This window comes from Coregonus lavaretus (genome assembly GCF_964263955.1).
Source record: "Coregonus lavaretus genome assembly, chromosome: 15".
Classification (NCBI taxonomy): domain Eukaryota; kingdom Metazoa; phylum Chordata; class Actinopteri; order Salmoniformes; family Salmonidae; genus Coregonus; species Coregonus lavaretus.
The window spans coordinates 48,006,922-48,029,688 of NC_140002.1; the positions used below are offsets into that span (position 1 = coordinate 48,006,922).

Genomic DNA, 22,767 nt, shown 5'->3' on the forward strand with positions numbered 1-22,767 from the left:
GAGTTATACCAGGAATGCACAATCCCTCCATCAGTGCTCAGACTGTCCGCAATAGGCTGAGAGAGGCTGGACTGAGGGCTTGTAGGCCTGTTGTAATGTTGTGGTTTTGTCTCACCAGGGGTGATGGTCGGATTCGCGTTTATCGTCGAAGGAATGAGCATTATACCGAGGCCTATACTCTGGAGTGGGATCGATTTGGAGGTGGAGTGTCCGTCATGGTCTGGGGCGGTGTGTCACAGCATCATCGGACTGAGCTTGTTGTCATTGCAGGCAATCTCAACGCTGTGCGTTACAGGGAAGACATCATCCTCCCTCGTGGTACCCTTCCTGCAGGCTCATCCTGACATGACCCTCCAGCATGACAATGCCACCAGCCATCGTTCTGTGCGTGATTTCCTGCAAGACAGGAATGTCAGTGTTCTGCAATGTCCAGCGAAGAGCCTGGATCTCAATCCCATTGAGCATGTCTGGGGCCTGTTGGATCGGAGGGTGAGGGCTAGGGCCATTCCCCCCAGAAATGTCTGGGATCTTGCAGGTGCCTTGGTGGAAGAGTGGGATAACATCACACAGCAAGAACTGGCAAATCTGGTGCAGTCCATGAGGAGGAGATGCACTGCAGTACTTAATGCAGCTGGTGGCCACACCAGATACTGACTGTTACTTTTTATTTTGACCTTCCCTTTGTTCAGGGACACATTATTCAATTTCTGTTAGTCACATGTCTGTGGAACTTGTTCAGTTTATGTCTCAGTTGTTGAATCTTGTTATGTTCATATAAATATTTACACATGTTAAGTTTGTTGAAAATAAACGCAGTTGACAGTGAGAGGACGTTTCTTTTTTTTTGCTGAGTTTGTATATATATATGATATTATAAATACCTCACATGCGACTCATGATAAGACTATGCAATTGGCCTATACAAATGTTTATCTGACGCCATAAAGATTATTTAGCAATATGCAAGAGACAATAGTGGAGTTACAGTAATAGAAAGGCCAAGAAATTAAATACAAGTGTATTTAATTACTTTGTAAAAGGAACGATAACATTATTCTAGGCATGATCAGAGAGTGAGGGAGAAATAAACAAGGAAACCATGGCTTGTCCCATGGCCGATAGCTCATGGGAGAAACAGAAAGAGAGAGAGAGAGTGTGTGTCTCACCACAGCTGATCAGGAACAAATAAGAGAGACAGACAATGAACTGAGTTGTTGACCAATACTATTACTGTAAACTTAACCTCCAATCCGATATAAGACCTACAGGATGCAACTTCTGCTTCTCAGAAGAGAGACAATAGGGGTTGGAGAGATAATGAGGCATTCCTAAGACAACACAGAGGAAATTCTTGCATACAGTTGACAAGAACAGCAACTTTGGGGGCCGGGCTGCCCTACAATACTGTACATACTGCACATATAACATCCCAGGTTTACAGGGCAACAGCAAATCGACTAGAAAGACATTGCCTAGAAATCTTAAGGTATGTTTATGTGCCTCTCTGTGTGTCTGACCACCAGGTGGATGAGATCCTGACGGCCCTGGGGCTGCAGGAGTGTGCCCAGACCCGTACTATCTCTTTGTCTGGGGGGCAGTGCAAGAGACTGGCCATCGCCCAGGAGCTGGTCAACAATCCCCCTGTCATGTTCTTTGATGAGCCTACCAGGTAGGTACACACCTGGTATACTGACACACCTGGTACACACTGACACAGAGGAAATACTGCATGATAATGACGTTGGGTGGGAATCTGCTTTGTTGCTGCACTGCGTAAAGGAATAGCTACCAAGGACAAGCTAATGTTTGTCACCTCTCTCTCTCTTAGTGGTCTGGATAGTGCATCCTGTTTCCAGGTGGTCTCTCTCATGAAGTCCCTGGCTCAGGGAGGAAGGACAATCATCTGCACCATCCACCAGCCCAGCGCCAAGCTCTTTGAGATGTTTGATAAGGTAACTAAATTCCACAGAATTAAACAAAACGTTTATGCCATTATACAGTATGTATGGTATTGTACAGTATCTAGGACTGACTGCCATATGCTTTGTCATTAGCCTAATCATTATCTTAACTGTCGTAATGAAAGTGAGGTCTATACTGTTGTGTATGATGTCCGGAGCCTGCTGTTTTTCTGTTCTACCTGATAATTAATTGCACACACCTGGTGTCCCAGGTCTAAATCAGTCCCTGATTAGAGGGGTACAATGAAAAAAAGCAGTGGAACTGGCTTCGAGGTCCAGAGTTGAGTTTGAAGGCTCTAGACCATATATCGAGGTCAGTTGTTATGTAAAGGCATTAGTGTCATGTATAATTCAGGGACTGATATTACATCAGGCAAAGATATGTAAATAATACTGTGTATGTCTCTGTGTTTCCTTCTTTAGCTGTACATCCTCAGTCAGGGCCAGTGTATATACCATGGGACAGTCCCGTACCTCATCCCTTACCTGAAGAACCTGGGCCTTCACTGTCCTACCTACCACAACCCTGCAGACTTCAGTGAGTCAGCATAAGATCCTGTGTGCATGCGTGCGTGCATTCTTGCGTGCGTGCGTGTGTGTGACAATGCAATAATTTTTCAAGGTCCTTTTTAGTGGATCAAGGTTCTTCTTCTTACTTCACTAACTGACTGTGTCCTCTGTTCTCTGTTTGTCCTCTGTGTCCCCTGTCTCCAGTCATTGAGGTGGCCTCTGGGGAGTATGGGGACCTGAACTCGGTGCTGTTTGAGGCTGTGCAGGGAGGACTCTGCTCAGAGGAGGGCAAGAAGAACTCCAGTGACAAGAGTGACCCAGCCTCTTCTGGCCACTCTAACAGTCACAGTGTGAGTCTTGGCACACTGACCTACAGGACTCACTTACCATCACAGTCCCGCACCACTGACCTACAGCACTCACAGTCATGCAGCGTGATGAGATCACTCAGGAGTCACTCACTCAGTCAATACCTATACGTCTTTACCTATTCACTCATTGCATGTCTTTTCAACTCCAACTCCAACTGTGTAAGGGATCTAATTGAGTGTGTCCTGTCCTCTGTCTGTCTGTCTGTCCACAGGATACGCAGTACACAGGAACGATGGAGAAACACAGCTTTGCCACCAGTACCTGGTCACAGTTCTGCGTTTTGTTCAGAAGAACACTATTAACGATATGCAGGGACACGGTAAACAATTGACATAATAATAATTCTCAATATTGACTTGCATTGTGTGTGTCTGAAATGAATTAGTAAACTTAAAAGACAGTGATCGAGTGAATCAATGAATCAATACATTGTGAGTATGAGTGAACAGCAAGTACAGTTTATTATGTTGCGTACTAAATTGAGGCATGCATTTCTGTGTGTGTTCTCAGGTGTTGACCCACCTCAGAGTGATGTCCCACATATGTATAGGAATTCTGATCGGTCTGCTCTATCTCAACATTGGCAATGACGCCAGCAAGGTCTTCAACAACACTGGCTTCCTCTTCTTCTCCATGCTCTTCCTCATGTTCGCTGCCCTGATGCCCACCGTCCTCACCTGTAAGAGACAGCGAGAACATGGGGAGGGTGGAACAATCTTACCTTGTGAACATGTTCTTGCAATCTGGTCCCAGATCTGTTTGTGCTGTCTTGCCTAATGGTCCTGTGGTCTACTCTATGATGTGTCCATAGGAGTTGGTAAGACAGCACAAACAGATCTGAGACCACACTAGTTGTTGTACTATTAACAAGAAATGTATTGTACTCATACGTGGTTTATGTGTTTCACAGTTCCTCTGGAGATGTCAGTGTTTCTGAGGGAACATCTCAACTACTGGTACAGCCTGAAGGCCTACTTCCTGGCCAAAACCATGGCGGACATACCCTTCCAGGTGAGCTGCTGGCATCGATGTGTGACTAAGTTGACTTTGATGTATTTTTCTTTACAAAACAGCAAGATAAGAGAATACCTTATGGTCTCTTCCTTAGGGCATGACACAGTTACATTAAATCTGTCTCTGTATGTGTTTCTCTCTTTCTCCCTCACTCTCTTTCCCACTCTCCCCTCCCTCCCTTTCTCTTTATGTCTCCCCCCTCCCTATCCCTCCCCCTCAGGTGATCTGTCCCATCATGTACTGCAGTATAGTGTACTGGATGACAGAGCAGCCTCCTGAGGCAGTGCGGTACCTGCTCTTCATGGCCTTGTCCACCTCTACAGCCCTGGTAGCCCAGTCCCTAGGCCTCCTCATTGGGGCCGCCTCCACCTCCTTACAGGTAATGCACATCACATGGGTCAGCAGTTTACAGACCGGTACTACCACAAACAACCGACCGTCGGTCGGCCAATCGGCCTGTGCCGCACAGCAGATATTCAAGATTTCTGGAAGGTTCCTCTTTTAGGTTTCCTATTTTAGAATGATATAGCAGTCTGCTCCTGCACACTGACTCACTCACCTACCCACTCACTGCCTCAGAGGAGTTGTAGTGTTGTTTTTTGAATAACTGACCTTTGCCCTCTAGGTGGCGACCTTCGTGGGCCCAGTCACAGCCATCCCAGTACTCCTGTTCTCTGGATTCTTTGTCAACTTTGACACCATCCCCAAGTACTTGCAATGGAGCTCCTATGTGTCCTATGTCAGGTGGGTCTGCTCTGGTGGGGCTATGAAGGCCTTTGAATCCTTTCCTTTGCTACCTTTGTGCTCAAGCGGAGGACATTCAATTAACCAATTACAGAACATCATGATGTGTTGAGAGGATCTTATGCTGTTTCTTCCAGCTTGGGTTAAGTGGAATACTCTCCAACAATCTGGCAATCCTGCTCATTGTGTTACTCTGTGTAAGTGTTTATGTGTTACTCAAGCTTACAGTAAATCATTCAACTTCTCCTTCTCCACTTCTCCCACCAGGTATGGCTTTGAGGGGGTGATCCTGTCCATCTATGGGATGAATCGTTCGGAGCTGGAGTGTCCAGGGGTGGTGTGTAAGTTCCAGAAACCTGAGGAGGTTCTACAGCTACTGGATGTGGAGGATGCTAAGCTCTACGTGGACTTCCTGGTTCTGGGTGTGTTCTTCCTAGTCCTCAGACTGGCTACATACCTGGTGCTCAAATACAAAGTCATAGCAGAGCGATAAGACCAAGAGTACAAGTCATTTTTTGTGCAAGGTTTTATCTTTTTATTAAAAAAAGGACAATAACTTAATAAGACCACAAATTATAGTTTCCCCTCCCTTACTATAACAGTCATTTTAGTTTAATATGTCCTTACAGTAATCCAATTTGTTTACAGTATTTAACCTTTATTATCCAACAATACTGTGTAAAAGCACTATACACAAACAAACAGATACCCAATATAGTAACTACAGTATAAAGCATGTGTCCTTATGGAATGAAGAGGAGATGTACAGTAGCTGGTGGGGGACAATCCCAGCAGCCCACACTGCACTGCATCCAAGAGCTCAACTCATGTCCTATTTACCAAGGTTAAGGATCCACAAACCTCTTGGTCCAAGATGGGACAGGACTGTGTCAATTTGTTTCCACCCGGAAGGCTAAACCTGACTTACAAATCTCCTGTCCCTATACATTCCCACTGAAACCCAAAGACATCCCAAAAGACAACTGCATAAACACTGTGCCCGGACAAAAAGGTTGAAATATGGACGTGGTGAACATGAGAAGAGGACTCTTCAGGGCTGGGGGAGGTCTGGGCTAAAGAAACTTCTCCGAAGATGTCTCTCCCTCTCCTTTGGCTGTTTGCAATGACGTTCGTGTTACTGCATTGGTCTTGGAACTGAGGCCCACTGGATCACAGAATTGGTCTTGGAACAGAGTCCCAGGGATTTCACATCACTGGACAGTGTTCTCTCTAAAAGAGTATACACCAGACATGGCAGAAAGACAGCCAGAGGATCCACAACAATATGTCATAATTTGTCTCCATTTCCTGTCATAGTCTTCCCAGGATCTTTTGGGTGAGCCCACCACCCTGACTATTCTGGATGTGGACCACAGAATATGGCAGGTTTCATTTTGTCAAATAAATCAAAGATGACTGGACATAAGTGGACTTGAGAATGTCAATTCCCTGACAGGGGAGTATGCAAGACAGTGCACACTTTTGGAGAAGCGTTGAGAATCTGGACGCAGCCCCGTAATCAGAATGCATTTCAGACGAGGAGAGTGAGAGTCTACTTCCCAAACATTGACACTCAACATTATGCTTCTATTGTAACCATGCTGTGTTGTAGTTGATTGGGAGAACATTCCAGAACTGGACTCTAAAACATAGTGGATCTTCACAGAAATTTCACTGGAATACAGCCTCGTCAACAGAAGGTAATACAGTGTTTTTCTTGACATGAGGGGGACTTGATGGCTGAACTTAAGGAGTGACTTATTTTTTGTTTGTTTGTGTAATTGCAATAGCCACCTCTGTGGTAGACAATGTGTGCTTTCCTGCAAATCAAATGGTGTCGCCATTTGGACCCAAGACAAAAAGTGTAAACTGCTTGTTTTTGCTTGTTAAATGAATGTTGACTCCTCCTCTTCTAGAGCTCTGAAATTGAATTTCTGTTCGATTCTATGTTCTGCATTCTGGCAGTCTGACAGGCATATGTGTGTTGTCAAAAACATTGTTGCTAGGAACTTGAGATGCTGGCTGGGCAGTTTTTGTGCCTCTGCACTGGAATGGTCTGAGCTCTGTTCGCTTCAATGCACATTATTTGCACATAGACCTTATGCTAACACTCATACACAGACATAGATACGCACGCACACATACACACACACACATACACGCACAACCACACACACAGCAATATTTAGCCAAGCTTCTCAGTGTCACAAGGCAATGCAAATATTATTTTCCAATAGACTATATTGCTATGGAAAGATTTCTGACTATGCTACTTAGTAATCCTCATTTATAATTGGCACAATGGATTTATAACACCATGTCCTGTGTATTCAGAACGTATAGTAATAATGTCAGTATATAATCAAATGATTGTACAGTGAGTATGTTATGCTGTAAAGAAAATGTACATATGCACTTTTTGATGTATGTTTATTGCTTATTTTTGTGTATTTAATTTAATTTGTATCTATCCATGTGAAAAGCGCTGCTTGAAGGGGTCTGCAACTTGATTTTTCATGATGATTTGTGGAAGGAAATATATGAACTATAAAATTTGAAACATTATATAGAGTAATGGTATTATCTTATTCCCTCCCCAAATATTTACCCAAGTTGGTACCAGAGTTCGACTTTCAACTTGTTCTCTCTTTTTGACATTTACTCTGGAAACCCATGCTTCCTTGACAGTGATGGTGTACATTCTAAAGCAGGGATACAAAGATGTGAACTAGACAGCAGACACAGAAGTCTGAGGCTGTCTGAATAGTACTTACCGATATTGTAATTTCTGTAAAAAAAAATACCAGGATGTTATTATAACTCGTTTCAAGTCCATTGTGCAATATTCTATTATAGAGGGAGAGCCAGTTGAGTAGAAATGTATGTGCTGTAGTCAACTCTTGGCTGCAGCACATACAGTATGGGACCAGGCTACAAGTGTGGTTAGGGAGCTCTATGTGAATTCAGCCTTAAAGCAGGATTAGTCTCTGTTCCTGTGGCTTAGTCTTAGTCTCTTAATAAAGGAAGACAACAGAACAGAGTATGTCTTGAATCTCTTACTAATAGCAATAGTCTCTCTGCTTTGTCAGTGTTACCTAATTTCTCCCCCTCAGATATTTTCACAGTGCTCATGTTATGTCTCTGACCTGCTTAGTTGTTTTGCTGTATGGAAAAGGATGCACATCCAAAGTCTTTGAGCAAGAGCTGGATATCCCCCCCAAAAAATACATGTTCAGCAAATGATAAAGAGATTATTTTGCTGTAGCCTATCCATGCTATGTGTGCAATACCCATCCAAGGGCATTTTACCTCTTTGCAGAGTGATTTCTAGGTCAAAAAGAATGTGACGTGCCACTGTGGCTCAGCCAGAAAATCTATCATGTTATGTTTGCATTGTGTTAAGCTCCACATATGACACGTTTTGGAAAATGCCAGTCAGTGCACAATTTTGCACTGTATTCATGCATGGCTAATGATGATCATTGATTATCCTTCCGAGTGTTGCACTGGTATGATGGGCAATGATGCTGCTGGATATTGATTATTTATAGTGGAATAACTATAAATAATCACTGTTTACACCACCAAACTTATTTTTGTCTTATTATAATTAGTCTTGTCTTTTTGTGTTTATTTTGTTTGTTTATCATTCTGTTAATGTTATTGTTCTATCAACTGCAACAATACAAGTTCTGTGTACTGAACGCTGTTCAGAAGATTACAATAAAGACAATTATTTATAACCTGTTCCAAGATAAGATTTGTGGGAATATTAATGTTTTGGTGAGATATGGCTTTTTTTTTAAATCAGAGAATATACATACATGTCCAATCAAATGCATGACCTAACACAGGAAAGAATATGCAACACCATTCTTTCACGAGAAATTCCATAATTTGGTGTTTTGTTGATGGTGGTGTAAAACGCTGTCTCAGGCGCCGCTCCAGAATCTCACGTAAGTGTTCAATCGGGTTGAGATCTGGTGACTGAGACACACACACCATCACACAACCCTTTAAAACCTCTATGCTCCTTTGAGACCCCTCTTTCAAAGTCACTGAGCTATCTTGCCATGGTAGCCAAAATAATGGGCAACTGGGAATCTTTATACATCACCCTAAGCCTAATGGATTGGTCATTGCTTAATTAACTCTGGAACCACACCTGTGTGGAAGTGCCTGCGTTCAATATACTTTGTATTCTTAATTTAATCAAGTGTTTCATTTATTTAGGCAGTGACCGGTATGTTTCTTTGAACTACTGATGTCATCATCAGCGTCAGACGACAGCAGTTTGTTGGTAAGGGAGCCCCCTGCTGGCACCTGAACTTTACTTCAAGCAACAACCATGTCTCTGATCAGCAGCTGTTGATGGAACTCTAGCCTATATATCTAACTGATGGAACAAACCACTGATGTGAATGAAAACATGGGCAGAAGTGCAGAAGTAGTTTGACTGCATTGTTCTAATACAGTGTAGCTGACCCTTGACCCCTCAAACATGCTTTGATTATCACCAGCAACATTGCAAACTGTTTTATTGACTGACAGCCTGGGTCTGTTAGTGATCCAGTCCTCCCTGTCATAATCAGCAACAGAGGACATGGAAAGCATATCACCTCCCGTAGAAATGGTAGTGCGGTCAATGTAAGTAACCTAATCTATGTTCCTCTAACTCCCCTGAATACCTCTGTTAATCTGATAGCTATTGTCAGCAGTAATCCTGTGCCTATGGACCTGAATTGCACTGTTAGCACTGAGACTGTTTGCCCTACTACGAAGCCCACTGTGGGCAGATCACCCTCTACTATTAGCTCAAATGTAAATATCACTGTCATGTCTACCTCTGATAAACTTCCCAGGAAAGCACCAAAAACAAACAAGCAACCCAGAAAAGGGCTAAAAATTGCCTACAAAACAGCTGTTCTGTTTTGTGTAATGAGGAGCAACCAGATGCCGCACTTGACACATTTATGAAATTGCTTCTTCTAGTTACTGATAAGCATGCACCTATTATGAAACTGACTGTTAAAACTGCTAAATCCCCGTGGATTGATGAGTAATTGAAAAACTATATGGTTGAGAGGGAAGAGGCAAAAGGAATAACTAATAAGTCTGGCCGCACAGCCGATTAGCAAATGCACTGTAAATTGAGAAATCATGTGACTAAACTAAACAAAAAGAAGAAGAAACTGTACTACGAAACAAAGATAAATAATTTAAAAAAGCTTTGGAGTACCTTAAATGAAATTTTGGGCAAAAAGGCGTCCTCAGCTCCATCCTTCATTGAATCAAATGGCTCATTCATCACAAAACCCTCTGATACTGCCAACTACTTTAAATACATTTTAATTTACAAGATTAGAAAAACTTAGGCATGACATGCCAACAACAAACTCTGAACTTTCATATCCATGCATAACTGACCAAATAATGAAAGACAAGCAATTACATTTTTAATTCTATAAGTGAGTGTGGAAGTAGGGCTGGTGACCGTATTACCGCCACACCGGCGGTCACGAGTCATGAAGGCAGTCAAATTCCATTTGACCGTTTAGTCACGGTAATTAGGCTTCTCCAAGCTCTGATGCTGCTGATGGTTATTAGTAGCCTACAGAACTTGCTATCTGCCTGGTACTCAGCACTCTATTGTCCCTCTAATAACTCTGACATCAATGCATATGTGATCAAAAATCTAATCAAACACTTCATGAGAGCCCATGAGCTCATGTTGCGCAACATTTCTATAGGCTATGCAATTGCGAGAGAAAACAGAGTGATGGCCTCTATTAAAAAGAGGAGGATCCCATCAGCTTTCTATAGGCTAGGCCTACTATATTTATTTCTCAACTTTCCTAATATTAAGCACATTGCTTATCTTTACAACAGGAGTATAGCCTACCTGGCTGGTGAAATGAACGATGGGAAAAGCATCCTCCATTCGCTATTTAAGTGCATAGATTACATGTATTTTTTCCCCTGCCCCTGTTTCGAGACAGGTGCATGATAATGGTCCATTCTAAATCAAAACTAATTTCACACATATAATATTTAGTATATGTAAAGACAAGATTGATGGGTGACAATATTAGCATATCACTTGTGAATTATGTATTATCACTGGTGAAAGATGCCCAGCTTAAGGCAAGAAACAATGCCTTTTCTTTTTGCGACTTTTTCGAATCATAGTCGCACACCTCATGTAGCCTAGCACATAGGCCTATATGTTTTGATAAGGTTTGTATCACATCTAAAGTGGCCAAATAACTTATTAAAATTAAGCACATTAATCCACTTTACAAGTGGTGTAGAGCCTAACTGGCATACCTAAGCAGCGTGTGAGTTTCAAGTTTGGGGAAGATAATTTTCACCATAAAAATGCACCTTTATAATAAAAGCATTGCGTGCATAATCGCATTTGCGGTCACTTTTGATAATAGTGTTTCCCGCTAATGGCATTTGCGCTTATAGCCTACTGCCATGTGCACATTGCTGCGCTTATAATGTGAAGAAATAGCCTAATAGTTTATCACATTTTAAGCTAAACGTTCTGATCTGTTCCGTCAGCCTCATTGTGTAAAAAAGTTTTTGGGATGCCAGTGGTTGTATTAATTTGGGATCTATCGCATCCCACAACTGTCCCAGAGTATGTTTGGAATATTTATTTCTCGCACAGAATAGAATGGGTCAACTTTTGTACTATGGGGGATAGTAGAATGACATAGGCTAGTGCTTTTGCTGTTCGTTAGGCCTACTCATCTTGTTGGCTGACGAAAAGTAAATGTAGACAGTTCTTCCAATATCTTCAATATGCACCTCGGAATTGGATAAGGACGCGCGCAGTTGCATCCCCGAAGTGTCTGTCTTCACTTGTAGCCTGTGACAAAAGACCCGATCATGTGATGGAGAACCATGTGAGTGAGAGGTACTTCGGAGCACGCAGCACTCAGGGAGAAGGGAACAACGGCCACTGACCTCAAAAGGCATGGATTTTTTTAGGGTGCATTACGGCCACACAAAGGGGATGCCGCAGGGAAATGTGAGGTATTATTTTGTCATATGCTTGTCATATTGTGAATGAGAGACTGATGAAGTGTGTACAGCCTGCACAAAAAACAAAGCAGAACTCATGCCTTTCAAGCGACTTTTTTCTAATCATCATTAGAGTCACATCATGCAGCCTTACAATGTATTAAAAATCTAAACATATAGCCCAACATTTGTAGAACAACTAAAGTTAAATTAATAACAAAATTAAGCATATAAGAGTACCTATTATTTTGTTAACCACTCAACACAGAATAGCCGCATGTCAAATCATTTGGGGAAAATATCTTATTCAGCTTTGTTCAATTGTATTCTTCATACTACAAGATAATGTAAAATAATGCCACGGAATTCTAAGCAATTCTTGTCTGCTAAATGAACTAGTGTACCCCACAGCCATATGGCACAGCCATATCAGGACCTAACATAAGGACAACTCAGAGTATGATATTCTATTCTTCTGAAAGAGACTACATTTTCTTCATCATGTTTCTTTAGACCTGTCTAAAATAAATAATGGATTTATTGTGAAGGTGTAGGCTATACATTTTAAAATGTAGATGTTCCAAAGGTCTGCTATGTGTGGAAGCCAGGAGATGCTAAATGTGTATTTATTTATTTATAAAAATAAATTAGGGGGTAGATCAGCTTTAATATTGCAGATAGATTGTAACTTCCATCAATGTAATTGTCTGCATCACTTCCAATCCCCCATATGTTTTTTTTATCTCGCAAATATATATATCTATATATATATATATATATATATATATATATATATATATATATATATATATATATACAGTGGGGAGAACAAGTATTTGATACACTGCTGATTTTGCAGGTTTTCCTACTTACAAAGCACGTAGAGGTCTGTCATTTTTTATCATATGTACACTTCAACTGTGAGAGACGGAATCTAAAACAAAAATCCAGAAAATCACATTGTATGATTTTTAAGTAATTAATTTGCATTTTATTGCATGACACAAGTATTTGATCACCTACCAACCAGTAAGAATTCCGGCTCTCACAGACCTAGTTGTTCTTCACTCATTACCTGTATTAACTGCACCTGTTTGAACTCGTTACCTGTATAAAAGACACCTGTCCACACACTCAATCAAACAGACTCCAACCTCTCCACAATGGCCAAGACCAGAGAGCTGTGTAAGGACATCAGGGATAAAATTGTAGACCTGCACAAGGCTGGGATGGGCTACAGGACAATAGGCAAGCAGCTTGGTGAGAAGGCAACAACTGTTGGCGCAATTATTAGAAAATGGAAGAAGTTCAAGATGACGGTCAATCACCCTCGGTCTGGGGCTCCATGCAAGATCTCACCTCGTGGGGCATCAATGATTATGAGGAAGGTGAGGGATCAGCCCAGAACTACACGGCAGGACCTGGTCAATGACCTGAAGAGAGCTGGGACCACAGTCTCAAAGAAAACCATTAGTAACACACTATGCCGTCATGGATTAAAATTCTGCAGAGCACACAAGGTCCCCCTGCTCAATCCAGCGAAAGTCCAGGCCCGTCTGAAGTTTGCCAATGACCATCTGGATGATCCAGAGGAGGAATGGGAGAAGGTCATGTGGTCTGATGAGACAAAAATAGAGCTTTTTGGTCTAAACTCCACTCGCCGTGTTTGGAGGAAGAAGAAGGATGAGTACAACCCCAAGAACACCATCCCAACCGTGAAGCATGGAGGTGGAAACATCATTCTTTGGGGATGCTTTTCTGAAAAGGGGACAGGACAACTGCACCGTATTGAGGGGAGGATGGATGGGGCCATGTATCGCGAGATCTTGGCCAACAACCTCCTTCCCTCAGTAAGAGCATTGAAGATGGGTCGTGGCTGGGTCTTCCAGCATGACAATGACCCAAAACACACAGCCAGGGCAACTAAGGAGTGGCGCCGTAAGAAGCATCTCAAGGTCCTGGAGTGGCCTAGCCAGTCTCCAGACCTGAACCCAATAGAAAATCTTTGGAGGGAGCTGAAAGTCTGTATTGCCCAGCGACAGCCCCGAAACCTGAAGGATCTGGAGAAGGTCTGTGTGGAGGAGTGGGCCAAAATCCCTGCTGCAGTGTGTGCAAACCTGGTCAAGACCTACAGGAAACGTTTGATCTCTGTAATTGCAAACAAAGGTTTCTGTACCAAATATTAAGTTCTGCTTTTCTGATGTATCAAATACTTATGTCATGCAATAAAATGCAAATTAATTACTTAAAAATCATACAATGTGATTTTCTGGATTTTTGTGTACCTATGATAAAAATTACAGACCTCTACATGGTTTGTAAGTAGGAAAACCTGCAAAATCGGCAATGTATCAAATACTTGTTCTCACCACTGTATGTTCATGCATGCATACACACGCACGCACAGACAGCCACACAACCACTCAGCTCTGTTGTAATATCATTGGAGTGTTCAGTCCGCAGAGAGTGACTGAGTAACCTTCAGAGTCGATACAGCCTGACAGCCTTGGATAAAGCTTCCTCTCTCTCTCACACACACACACACACACACAAAGAATAATCCAATTCACCTCCCCATTTGCACTGTTTTCTTGACACCATTAGCAACTGTCTTACTAGTGTGGTGGCTAAGCTGAAAAACTCATGTAAACACTGTTTATTCAATCTGTATCGCTCAAGCATTACAGATTGCGCGCTAGAAATGTAAAGGTAATTTTTGATTGAGCTGACATATGCAGCCTTTACCGTGAATGCAGTGGCCGCTAATGTGGGAACATTGCATATCAACTTCAATGACATACAGTTGAAGTCAGAAGTTTACATACACCTCAGCCAAATACATTTAAACTCAGTTTTTCACAATTCCTGACATTTAATCCTAGTAAAAATTCCCTGTCTTAGGTCAGTTAGGATCACCACTTTATTTTAAGAATGTGAAATGTCAGAATAATAGTAGAGAGTGATTTATTTCAGCTTTTATTTCTTTCATCACATTCCTAGTGGGTCAGAAGTTTACATACACTCAATTAGTATTTGGTAGCATTGCCTTTAAATTGTTTAACTTGGGTCAAACGTGTCGGGTTGCCTTCCACAAGCTCCCCACAATAAGTTGGGTGAATTTTGGCACATTCCTTCTGACAGAGCTGGTGTAACTGAGTCAGGTTTGTATGCCTCTTTGTTCGCACACACCTTTTCAGTTCTGCCCACATTTTCTATAGGATTGAGGTCAGGGCTTTGTGATGGCCACTCCAATACCTTGACTTTGTTGTCGTTAAGCCATTTTGCCACAACTTTGGAAGTATGCTTGGGGTCATTGTCCATTTGGAAGACCCATTTGCGACCAAGCTTTAACTTCCTGACTGATGTCTTGAGATGTTGCTTCAATATATCCACATAATTTTCCTTCCTCATGATGCCATCTATTTTGTGAAGTGCACCAGGCCCTCCTACAGAAAAGCACCCCCACAGCATGATGCTGCCACCCCTGTGCTTCACGGTTGGGATGGTGTTCTTCGGCTTGCAAGCACCCCCTTTTTCCTCCAAACATAACGATGGTCATTATGGCCAAACAGTTGTATTTTTGTTTCATCAGACCAGAGGACATTTCTCAAAAAAGTGCGATCTTTGTCCGCATGTGCAGTTGCAAACCGTAGTCTGGCTTTTTGATGGCGGTTTTGGAGCAGTGGCTTCTTCCTTGCTGAACGGCCTTTCAGGTTATGTCGATATAGGACTCGTTTTACTGTGGATATAGATACTTTTGTACCTGTTTCCTCCAGCATCTTCACAAGGTCCTTTGCTGTTGTTCTGGGATTGATTTGCACTTTTCGCACCAAAGTACGTTCATCTCTAGGAGACAGAACGCGTCTCCTCCTGAGCGGTATGACGGATGCGTGGTCCCATGGTGTTTATACTTGCGTACTATTGTTTGTACAGATGAACGTGGTACCTTCAGGCTTTTGGAAATTACTCCCATGGATGAACCAGACTTGTGGAGGTCTACAATTTTTTTTCTGAGGTCTTGGCTGATTTCTTTTGATTTTCCCATGATGTCAAGCAAAGAGGCACTGAGTTTGAAGGTAGGCCTTGAAATACATCCACAGGTACACCTCCAATTGACTCAAATGATGTCAATTAGCCTATCAGAAGCTTCTAAAGCCATGACATCATTTTCTGGAATTTTCCAAGCTGTTTAAAGGCACAGTCAACTTAGTGTATGTAAACTTCTGACCCACTGGAATTGTGATACAGTGAATTATAAGTGAAATAATCTGTCTGTAAACAATAGTTGGAAAAATTACTTGTGTCATGCCCAAAGTAGATGTCCTAACCGACTTGCCAAAACTATAGTTTGTTAACAAGAAATTTGTGGAGTGGTTGAAAAACAAGTTTTAATGACTCCAACCTAAGTGTATGTAAACTTCCGACTTCAACTGTAACGCTGAACAGCCGCGATACAGATTGAATAGAGCCCTTATTTTGTGTAACCCTTTACCCAGCTATTGCGGAAAAATGCACTGAAAATAGAGAGCGTTACTTTATTCACAGCGAATGGCAACCAATATTTACCCACCTATTTTTAACACTACATCACTGGTTCTGATGGTATTTGATGAAGACATTGGCACTATACTAGCTAAAACATGTGAGCTAGATAACAACATAGATGCAGTTTACCTAGCACGTGCTTCAAATATTTGAAACCCCACCTCTTTAAGGAATACCTGGGATAGGATAAAGTAATCCTTCTACCCCCCCCCCCCTAAAAAAAAATATATATATTGTAAAGTGGTTATCCCACTGGCTATAGGGTGAATGCACCTATTTGTAGGTCTGCTAAATGACGTAAATGTAAATGTAAATATTGTGCGTCACCAAATGTTCCCCTCTGGGTTCCCAGAGGGATGTCAAGAAATATCTGTGCCACCCCTATTGCTTTCCCTTGTAAACATGGTTCTCCAGGCTCCCAGTCTGACCCTAGTGACATCTTATCAGAACAATATGACATTTAGAAAATACCAGGATTGGGGTCAATTCCATTTAAATCCCAGTCAATTCAGAAAGTGAAAAAGAATAATCCTCATTGAAAAGCATTGAAGAGAATTGGAATTTCAGTGTACTTCCTGAATTGAGCTGAATGTAAATGGCATTGACCCCAAACCTGGAAAATACTGATGGATTCTGATTTCTAAACTTGAAATATTGTTAATCATCAGTTATCCTAGAGACATGAGGAGTGACATGGTTTATACACCAGAGGTTAATGGTTATCTGTAGGAGGAATGTAAATTATATGGTGGGGTCAATGAATGTTGGATAGGAGCCAGGGGGCTTTGGGAGGTACTGAGTAGAGGAGAGGCAATCACATGATTGCAGTCACTGATAAGGTGGAGAGCTGTGGATTAGTGAGGAATGGGGTCGAGGTCAGGTAAGGTCACATAAAGGGAGAAGGAACAGTTTATTGCCTGCATCACTTAACTTCCTGCCTAGCAATGAAAATGCAATGTTTAGAGGGAAGTAGGAGGTCACCTAAATTGGAGAATATATATATGTGCTGGTTGGAACATGTCCTTTGTCTTATGCAGCTGTGTGACCCAGTGGGTGAATAAACTTGGTTTGCGCTTTACTAGTAGTCCGTCTGTGTTTACCTTGTTATTTAGAACCTAACAATACATTAACAATTGTTGTCAGAGTTTGTAGAATATTTTATTAATATACATCACTGGTCAAAAGTTTTAGAACACCTACTCATTCAAGGGTTTTTCTTTATTTTTACTATTTTCTAGATTGTAGAAAAATAGTGAAGACATCAAAACTATGATATAACACATATGGAATCATGTAGTAACCAAAAAAGTGTTAAACAAATATATTTTATATTTGAGATTATTCAAATAGCCACCCTTTGCCTTGATGACAGCTTTGCACACTCTTGGCATTCTCTCAACCAGCTTCACCTGGAATGCTTTTCCAACAGTCTTGAAGGAGTTCCCACATATGCTGAGCACTTGTTGGCTGATTTTCCTTCACTCTGCGGTCCGACTCATCCTAAACCAACTCAATTTGGTTGAGGTCGGTTGATTGTGGAGGCCATGTCATCTGATGCAGCACTCCATCACTCTCCTTCTTGGTAAAATAGCCCTTACACAGCCTGGAGGTGTGTTGGGTCATTGTCCTGTTGAAAAACAAATGATAGTCCCACTAAGCCCAAAACAGATGGGATGGCGTATCGCTGCAGAATGCTGTGGTAGCCATGCTGGTTAAGTGTGCCTTGAAGTCCAAATAAATCACTGACAGTGTCACCAGCAAAGCACCCCCACACTATCACACCTCCTCCTCCATTCTTTACGGTGGGAAATACACATGCGGAGATCATCCGTTTACCTACACCGCGTCTCACAAAGACATGGCGGTTGGAACCAAAAATCTCCAATCTGGGCTCCAGACCAAAGGACACATTTCCACCAGTCTAATGTCCATTGCTCATGTTTCTTGGCCCAAGCAAGTCTCTTCTTATTATTGGTGTCCTTTAGTAGTGGTTTCTTTGCAGCAATTTGACCATGAAGGTCTGATTCACAGAGTCTCCTCTGAACAGTTGATGTTGAGATGTGTCTGTTACTTGAACTCTGTGAAGCATTTATTTGGGCTGCAAATTCTGAGGCTGGTAACGCTAATGAACTTTTCCTCTGCAGCAGAGGTCATTCTGGGTCTTCCATTCCTGTGGCGGTCCTCTATGAGATCCAGTTTCATCATAGCGCTTGATGGTTTTTGCGACTGCACTTGAAGAAACTTTCAAAGTTCTTGACATTTTCCGTGTTGAATGACCTTCATGTTTTAAAGTAATGATGGACTGTTGTTTCTCTTTGCTTATTTGAGCTGTTCTTGCCATAATATGGACTTGGTCTTTTACCAAATAGGGCTATCATCTGTATACCATCCCCACCCCCACCTTGTCACAACACAACTGATTGGCTCAAACGCATTAAGAAGGAAATAATTTCCACAAATTAACTTTTAAGAAGGCACACCTCTTAATTGAAATGCATTCCAGGTGACTACCTGGAATGCAAAGAGTGCAAAGCTGTCATCAAGGCAAAGGGTGGCTATTTGAAGAATCTCAAATATAAAATATATTTTGATTTGTTTAACACTTTTTTGGTTACTGCATGATTCCATATGTGTTATTTCATCATTTTGATGTCTTCACTTATTCTACAATGTAAAAAATAGTAAAAATAAAGAAAAACCCTTGAATGAGTAGGTGTGTCCAAACTTTTGACTGGTACTGTATTTTATGTTGTGTCTTATGGTATCAGCCAGGTTCACTGAACTTTCTGACTTACCTTTGTGTTGCACGTTTCATAAGTTACATGTACTACAATGTTGTGATGTAATGCAGCAAGGTTTACGAGGCGGTGTGATTGAGTGCATGTGTGAATGTGTGAGTAGGGGGAATGGAGACGTGAGGGACAGTGTCTCACTATCAACTCCCCCAGCATCCCACCCACCTACGCCCTGTACACACGCACAGATTAGATATTAAGCCTAGTGCTGTCCCGTTTGTAAGTGGGAAGCTGGAGTCCCACAGTGCCACATTTTCCGTCACTCTGTGTGTTTCTCTGCTGACCAGCTGGGACAGAAACAGAGACAACATGAAACAAACTACAGGTACAGCCTTGTTCTCTTCATCTGCATCTTTTCTCATGACCATCTGAATCTTGCTCTGTTTCATTGTATTCATGTTCCGTCACAGTAATCCATATTCTCATAATATTATTCCTAAATAGGCTAATAGCAGGCAACCATATTGTTGAAATATTGATTTGTAGCCTACTTTATCTGTTTTGGAGAATATTCAGTTGTGATATCATATCATGATATTTTATGATATTATGCTCCTATTCCATAGATGTTTATCTATTGTCTTGTAAAGAGCAGTGAATGATCATAGTATATTGTTCGGTGCAATAGGTATTGCTCTGCAGGCAGTGTCAATAGGTTGGCTATAACCATGATTCAGTCACCAGACCCATCTACAATACCCCTAATCGACTGGCTCCATCTTTCCCACCCCTCTGTAGTCTGCGATGCCCTTACTTTATTAGGTTTATTTGACTGTGCCAATTTACATTTCTGTAAATGTGCTGTAAAAGATTCCACCAGCAGGCTAATTTTCCACTGTAGTCCCTGCCTAGGCAGGTAGATAAAAGCCACGTTTCCCTAGCACTGGGTACATGCTGATGTCATTGTAGTGATTGTAGTCTAGTTTATGTGACCTCACTTGCCATGCTGAAGGTTTATTGCGGGGAAAGACAAACAGAGGACCATTAGCTAAACCAGAAAGGCCCGCTGTGCATGTTCAGTCAGGGGCGTGAGGTCGATGAAGATTCCCCTTAATGGAACATTGATCTAGGTTTTATTTATACATGTTATAAACAATATTATGTTATAAACCTATCATAAGCATCCATACATGTTCTGAACATGGAACAAATATACTAAAACATTCATTTTCAAGTTATTTGATTGGTTTACTTTGCTGCACTGATGGGTGCAGCAAAGTGTGATGGGTTTTAAAAAAAAGCTTTGAATGTGTAAATTAAACACTAATACACACCTCCATATCAGAGTCAATAAAGGATATATTGTGGTCAATATGAAGATCAACATAAACTCCATAACTATTGAATAACATCCCAAATACTGTATTCATGTGAGTTTGTATGAGGAGCAAAGTCCAATATCTGTAAGGCCTATATGGGAAGTGCTAACACCTACTGTATATGTCACTATTATTTACCAACTAATTTATCAAACTGATAAACACAAAGGTGAAGAAGAGGTTAGTTATTTAATGATGAGAATGATGTTTACTTAAGTTCTACCTTCCAGTAAATAGGTTGTAAATCGAAGATATTGGAATAACCTAGATAACCCACTCCCCTCCTTTCATAACACAGAAATCTCAATTATTACAGTGTATCTTCTGCTGTTGTGTTTATGAGATTAATTAAAACCGTGGCTGTTTCTGAAATGGCACTTAATTCCCTATATAGTGCACTTGTTTTGACAAGAGCCCTTTGGGCACTGTCACGTTGTATAATGATTAGAAGACAGGCGCAGGAATAAGTATTAGGGGTTTTATTTACTCAACCTAACACAAACAGGTAATATATATCAAAGGGATGTAACCCACACAAAGAGTGAGGTGTAACCTCTACACAATACACGGGACGAGACCCGTAAACAACAAGAGCACACTACACGGAACTCACGAGACCAACGGACATGGGACAATTATCGACAAGGACAATTGGGAACAGAGGGCACATATGTACACATACTAATCAGGGGGAACGGGAACCAGGTGTGCGTAATGAGACAAGACAGTCCAGGGTTGGTGGTAATGATCTAGTTCAGTGACACCTAGAAGGCCGGTGACGTAGCCCTCCGGAGCTGGTGAACGGAATGAGCAGCAGTACCGTGGGGATCTGTGACAGGCACTGGTCAAAAGTACTGCACTATGTAGGTGTAGGGATTGGGACGCATCCCAGTTTTCATAATGTCCTCCCTCTGTGGAGAAGAAAAGTAAGTAGCATTGCCCAAGCTCATAAGAGCAGGAGCATGTCTCCTGTTTCTGTAGTATGATGTACAAGTACACCCCCTGGATAGGATGCTAGTCTATCGCAGGGGGAAAGGACAAATGCTACATGTAATAACAGATTGATCAGAGCTCCGTTCGAGACTATCCTATCAACGTGATCTGAAGAACTGTAATATCCTATGTTTCTCAGAGTCGTGGCTGAACAAGGACATGGAAAATATACATCTAGCTGGTTTTTCTATACATCGGCAGGACAGAACGACAGCGTCGGGGAAACTCAGGGTGGTGGTGTTTGTCTCTATGTTAACAACAGATTGTGCGCAATCTCTAATATTTTAGGTCTCGAGGTTCTGCTCGCCTGTGTTAGATACCTCGTGATACGCTGTAGACCATACTATTTACCAAGTGAGTTTTCATCTATAGTTGTCTACTTACCACCACAAACCGATGCTGGCACTAAGACCGCAATCAACGAGCTGTATAGGGCCATAAAGCAAACAAGAGGACTGTGAGCTCTCGTTCTCCGTGGACGAGGTGCCTTTTGGCTTAAAACATTTAAGCGTCCCAGACTGCATCCCTAGCGCAGACCAGCTGGCTGGAGTGTTTTCTGACATATTCAATCTCTCCCTATCCCAGTCTGCTGTCCCCACTTGCTTCAAGATGTCCACCATTGTTCCTGTACCCAAGAAAGTGATGGTAACTGACCTAAATGACTATCATCCTGTAGCACTCACTTGTCCTCATGAAGTGCTTTGAGAGGCTAGTTAAGGCTCATATCACCTACACCTTACCTGACAACTTAGACCCACTGCAATTTGCATACCGCCCCAACAGATCCACAGATCTCTTTTGCACTCCACACTGCCCTTTCCCACCTGGACAAAAGGAACACCTACAGAACCAGTCAAAAGTTTGGACACACCTACTCATTCAAGTGTTTTTCTTTATTTTTTTTACTATTTTCTACATTGTAGAATAATAGTGAATACATCCAAACTATGAAATAACACATATGGAATCATGTAGTAACCAAAAAAGTGTTAAACAAATCAAAATATATTTTAGATTTTAGATTCTTCAAAGTAGCCACCCTTTACCTTGATGACAGCTTTGCACACTCTTGGCATTCTCTCAACCAGCTTCACCTGGAATGCTTTTCCAACAGTATTGAAGGAGTTCCCACATATGCTGAGCACTTGTTGGCTGCTTTTCCTTCACTCTGCGGTCCAACTCATCCCAAACCATCTCAGTTGGGTTGAGGACTGGTGATTGTGGAGGTCATCTGATGCAGCACTCCATCACTCTCCTTCTTGGTCAAATAGCCCTTACACAGCCTGGAGGTGTGTTGGGTCGTTGTCCTGTTGAAAAACAAATGATAGTCCCACTAAGCGCAAACCAGATGGGATGGCATATCGTTGCAGAATGCTGTGGTAGCCATGCTGGTTAAGTGTGCCTTAAGTTCTAAATAAATCGCAGACAGTGTCACCAGCAAAGCACCCCCACACTATAACACCTCCTCCTCCATGCTTCACT

The 22,767-nt window shown here is 41.8% G+C and overlaps 2 protein-coding genes across 4 annotated transcripts in view; both read left to right on the plus strand.

Moving 5' to 3' along the window:
• The window catches only part of abcg4a (ATP-binding cassette, sub-family G (WHITE), member 4a), a gene marked incomplete at both ends in the record, with an annotated part of 60,516 nt that extends 55,422 nt beyond the window's left edge, over window positions 1-5,094 (plus strand). Inside the window, 10 exons of one of the 3 annotated variants that reach the window (XM_084178249.1) lie at window positions 1,524-1,669; window positions 1,829-1,952; window positions 2,385-2,499; window positions 2,676-2,821; window positions 3,055-3,162; window positions 3,354-3,522; window positions 3,754-3,854; window positions 4,078-4,236; window positions 4,483-4,601; window positions 4,869-5,094. In XM_084178249.1, coding sequence (XP_084034375.1) covers window positions 1,524-1,669; window positions 1,829-1,952; window positions 2,385-2,499; window positions 2,676-2,821; window positions 3,055-3,162; window positions 3,354-3,522; window positions 3,754-3,854; window positions 4,078-4,236; window positions 4,483-4,601; window positions 4,869-5,094 — 1,413 coding nt within the window. The remainder of the gene's footprint in view (window positions 1-1,523; window positions 1,670-1,828; window positions 1,953-2,384; window positions 2,500-2,675; window positions 2,822-3,054; window positions 3,163-3,353; window positions 3,523-3,753; window positions 3,855-4,077; window positions 4,237-4,482; window positions 4,602-4,868) is intronic. The other 2 variants (XM_084178250.1, XM_084178251.1) reach the window with 2 other exon arrangements.
• A 14,132-nt stretch (window positions 5,095-19,226) lies between these two features.
• The window catches only part of nherf4b (NHERF family PDZ scaffold protein 4b), a 32,569-nt gene continuing 29,028 nt past the window's right edge, over window positions 19,227-22,767 (plus strand). Inside the window, exon 1 of the mRNA XM_084178844.1 lies at window positions 19,227-19,298. Within this exon, the coding sequence (XP_084034970.1) occupies window positions 19,283-19,298 (16 nt within the window). The 5' untranslated portion in view covers window positions 19,227-19,282. The remainder of the gene's footprint in view (window positions 19,299-22,767) is intronic.